Genomic DNA, 3,529 nt, shown 5'->3' with positions numbered 1-3,529 from the left:
GCACGCCATGTCATTTGTGGAGATTCTAGTGCTGCCCCTTTCACCTTGTTGAAGATAGTAGAACAAATTAATGAGGGGAGAAATCCTGTCCCTACCATGCTAGCAGAAACCTTTTATGGCTTAGACCTTATTGCTAGTAAAAAGGTTCAGGATAATTTTTTCGGATGTGCTAAGCTGCTATACGTGTGGCTTTGTGAAAAACTCACTATCCTTCAGCCGCAGAACCGCATCGAATACACCCTTAAGAGTTTTCACTCCTGGAAAACAAAGGTTAAGCAACCTCCGCTTAATGAATGGCACCATTGGTTGCAGAATGTAGGGGAAATCCAATTTCGTTGGGTAAGTTAGTCATGCCCACAAATTATCACCAGCACCTCCCCATACTCATTTGTTTACCTCATGGGTTTAGAAAAATCTTCTTTATATGCACCTTTGTGCTTCCCTCGTCAGATTGCTGGGATCTTGTGTCCTCCCAGGGTTATTACGCCACCTTGTTGTGAAAACCTTACTCCTAATCTCATTGAGTCCACAGTAGCTTCTTGTAGAGACAAAGTCACAGAGAAGAGATTTGCTTTCACGTCTAGGCTTCGGAAGGGAGAAAACTGGAGGAGCCTGCATACCGGAGAGCTCGAATTGGAGAGCTTTGAAGATTCCTTTTCATGAAATTGTCATTTTAATTTCTTCAAATTTCATTGTAAATGGTTACTTTCATCCAATTGTTAACAAAGATTAATGTTTTGATTGTAACTACAGTTTGACTAATGATCAATGGAAAAGTATTCATAATTTTCTCTTATCTTTATTGGTACAGATACTTTATCTCAATTGTTATCGTTTTAATTTAGTATGTTAATTTCTAATTCAGGATTCTGAAATGGAGCAAACATCGCTCCCTCAAGTGTCAGTCAACCTGCGTGGTCTAGACAGTCAACGACGTCTAGACTCATTCGTCAATTTGAACCGCTAACCTTACCGGAGCAATCTGCACCCTCTTTATCTGAGTCATCTGAATCCTCAGAATTTGTCCAAATGGCTGAACCCACTGATGCGCTAGCTAAAATTCAAGAGATGATGATGAATCTTACCCGAGATATGGCCTTTATGAAAGAAGAGATGGCCCAAATGAAAGCTCAGTCTAATGAAAAAGGTCTCTACTTCTAGAGCACCTGCAGTTCAACCCCCTCCCGTCATGCCTGCAAATCCGAACCCTGCAAACTTGAACCGTCCTTTTATTCCACCAGTAAATGTCGACCTGGAAGAAGAGCAGTATGCTGAAGAATATTGCATCCCAGATATGGCCCGGTATAATAAGGAGAAGCAGGTAGCTGATCAATTGGAGAAGCTGACAAAAGACATGGAAAGCTTGAAGCATCAAGGCCCGAAGCAGTTCGATATATCCGAGCTCATAATGTCTCCTGGGGCCACTTGCCCCCTAAATTTAAAACCCCCGATTATGACAAATATGATGGGACTGGGTGTCCCCGGAACCATATGAGGTGGTTTATTGAGCTGTCATAGCAGCATGGGCTAGCTCCTGAACAAATGGCCAGGGTCTTTCCAATGTCTCTTACTGGGGTTGCGAAGAAATGGTTTCTGCGTCAGAAACCCGAAGTGGTGAAGACCTTGCAGAGCATCTCCAACAAATTTGTAGAACAGTTTCGATGGAGGAAGGAATAGAGGTTACCAAGAGAGACCTCAAGCAGTTAAAGCAAGGTCCACTGGAGACCTTTACATCTTTTATCCGTCGTTGGCGTCGAAAGTCTGCACAACTGAGTGAGAGGCTATCAGAAGATCAGATCAAGCTGGTAATTAAGAGTTTGTCGCCGCAGTATTTCCATTTCATGTCTCCTCAGCATTACACCGACTTTGACCATCTGATTAAGACTGGGACGAGGACTGAGGATGTAATAGCTAAGGGTCTGAGGGCCAGATTTCCATCAGACATCAGAGAAGGAAAGAGACCTGTGGTTGTACAGAAAGAAGTAGACCAGGTGAACTATGTTCGCCCAGCGGCCAAGACTGTAACGGAAGTGGCAAAGCTAGCGCTAGCGCCTGCACCAGTAGAGCAGAAACCTCAGAGGCACTTTGATCCACTTTCGTATCCTTTACCTATGATTCTGAAAAGGCTGATAAGGGATAAGAAAATGAGACTACCTGAAATCAGGCCAGTACCCAACCCGCTGCCCCCATACTGGAGATTAGACCAGTATTGTGAGTACCACAGAAATTCGGGTCACCTCATTGAAAGATGTTTGGCTTTAAAGCATGCGCTCCAGACTATGTTAGAGAAGGGAAAGCTTGAGGTGGAAATGTCCAATGTAACTCAAAATCCCCTTCCTAATCATCATGATATTCCTCCTCCTGAGACGAACGCCATTTTTGTTGAGGAGCCAGTTCTTGATCCATCCGCTCTCATTTGTATAATCACTCCTGATGAACCTTATATCATAAGGTTTGACCCTGAGGAGATCGAAGAGATGGAAAGAGAAGGGTCTTATGCCCTCTGGATGGGTAGTACCGATCTGGTAGAGGCGTCCTCTCGACCATATGTCCTTCGATGAAAGGATGTTGAGGCAGAACAAGAAACTCCTTATGTTCTAAGGATTGATGATTTTGAAGAAGAAGAGGTAAATGAAGCCCCGTATGTTTTGAGAATGGATGCGATGATTTGCTATTATTAGAAGATCAGTGTGACGAGCTTCGTCATGTTATAAGGGGTGGCCGTGTGTTCAAGCCCGCAGAGTTGAGAGCAGAAAACCCTGCAGAAGTAGTAAGAGCAGCCGATAATCAGGGGCAGAATAGACCGAGTGCAGATGAGGAAGAGGATAACCTGTTGAAGCAGTTAGAAGACCCAGGCAAACGTTTCCATTTGGGGTCTACTTATGTCTTCGTCAAAGCATAGGAAGGTTGTACTCAGAGAGTTGAATGCTGCTCAGGTGTCAACTGAGATTACACCCGATGAGTTGGTAAGCCTAGTTGCTGTGGCCAAGACTTCCAAGGCAATATCTTTCACAGATGGCGATTTACCTCCTGAAGGAAGAGATCACACCCGTTCACTCAAAATCACTGTAATCTGCAACAAGAAGAGGGTACCCGAAGTACTAGTCGATAATGGGTCTGCTCTGAATATTTGTCCACTAGGTACTGCCGCAACTTTGGGCTTTGGGCCCGGTGATTTCATTCCTTCAAAGCAGGGTATATTAGCGTATGATGGCACCCGGAGGGACGTCATCGGAACTCTGGCCTCATAAAATGTGTTGTCTGTTCAGCTTTGGTATTCGCGCGACAAGCACGCTCTGCCAAAGAGGGGCATCTGTAGACACCTCATTTTGACCGAACCCTAAGCTACTTGGTTTGAGTAAGTTTTCTTTAAACAATGGAACTAGAGTCCTAGTTTCTTTCCTAGAGTATGTTAGGGTCCCATGAAGGACTTCGCAAAATTTCGTTGAAATACATCGCGGTTTGCATAGCGAACGAGTGAAGTGGATAATGTAGTGTAGCATAGTGTAGCAAAAAGGGGGGGTGTTTT

General features: G+C 44.3%; 1 protein-coding gene across 1 annotated transcript; it reads left to right on the top strand.

Moving 5' to 3' along the window:
- The first annotated feature begins 1,586 nt into the window (after positions 1 to 1,586).
- Positions 1,587 to 3,251, top strand: LOC143861329 (uncharacterized). The gene is made up of 3 exons (XM_077372266.1): positions 1,587 to 2,511; positions 2,682 to 2,841; positions 2,903 to 3,251. The coding sequence occupies exons 1-3, from the start codon at positions 1,587 to 1,589 to the stop codon at positions 3,249 to 3,251; spliced, it is 1,434 nt and encodes a 477-aa protein (XP_077228381.1).
- The last annotated feature ends 278 nt before the right edge of the window (positions 3,252 to 3,529 follow it).

This window comes from Tasmannia lanceolata, unplaced genomic scaffold (genome assembly GCF_043159265.1).
Source record: "Tasmannia lanceolata isolate RefF3 unplaced genomic scaffold, GAP_Taslan_0.1 ptg000037l, whole genome shotgun sequence".
Taxonomy (NCBI): Eukaryota; Viridiplantae; Streptophyta; class Magnoliopsida; order Canellales; family Winteraceae; genus Tasmannia; species Tasmannia lanceolata.
The sequence above is the reverse complement of the archived record's forward strand: the minus strand, read 5'-3'. Positions and strand labels throughout refer to the sequence as shown.

What these genes read in the sequence shown, in the direction of transcription:
- LOC143861329 (XM_077372266.1), top strand. Translation starts at nt 1,587, where the DNA reads ATGGTTTCTGCGTCAGAAACCCGAAGTGGTGAAGACCTTGCAGAGCAT. An exon ending in GTCTTATGCCCTCTGGATGG is followed by an intron (nt 2,512 to 2,681) that starts GTAGTACCGATC and finishes TGCTATTATTAG; the next exon opens with AAGATCAGTGTGACGAGCTT. An exon ending in GAGGATAACCTGTTGAAGCA is followed by an intron (nt 2,842 to 2,902) that starts GTTAGAAGACCC and finishes GTCAAAGCATAG; the next exon opens with GAAGGTTGTACTCAGAGAGT.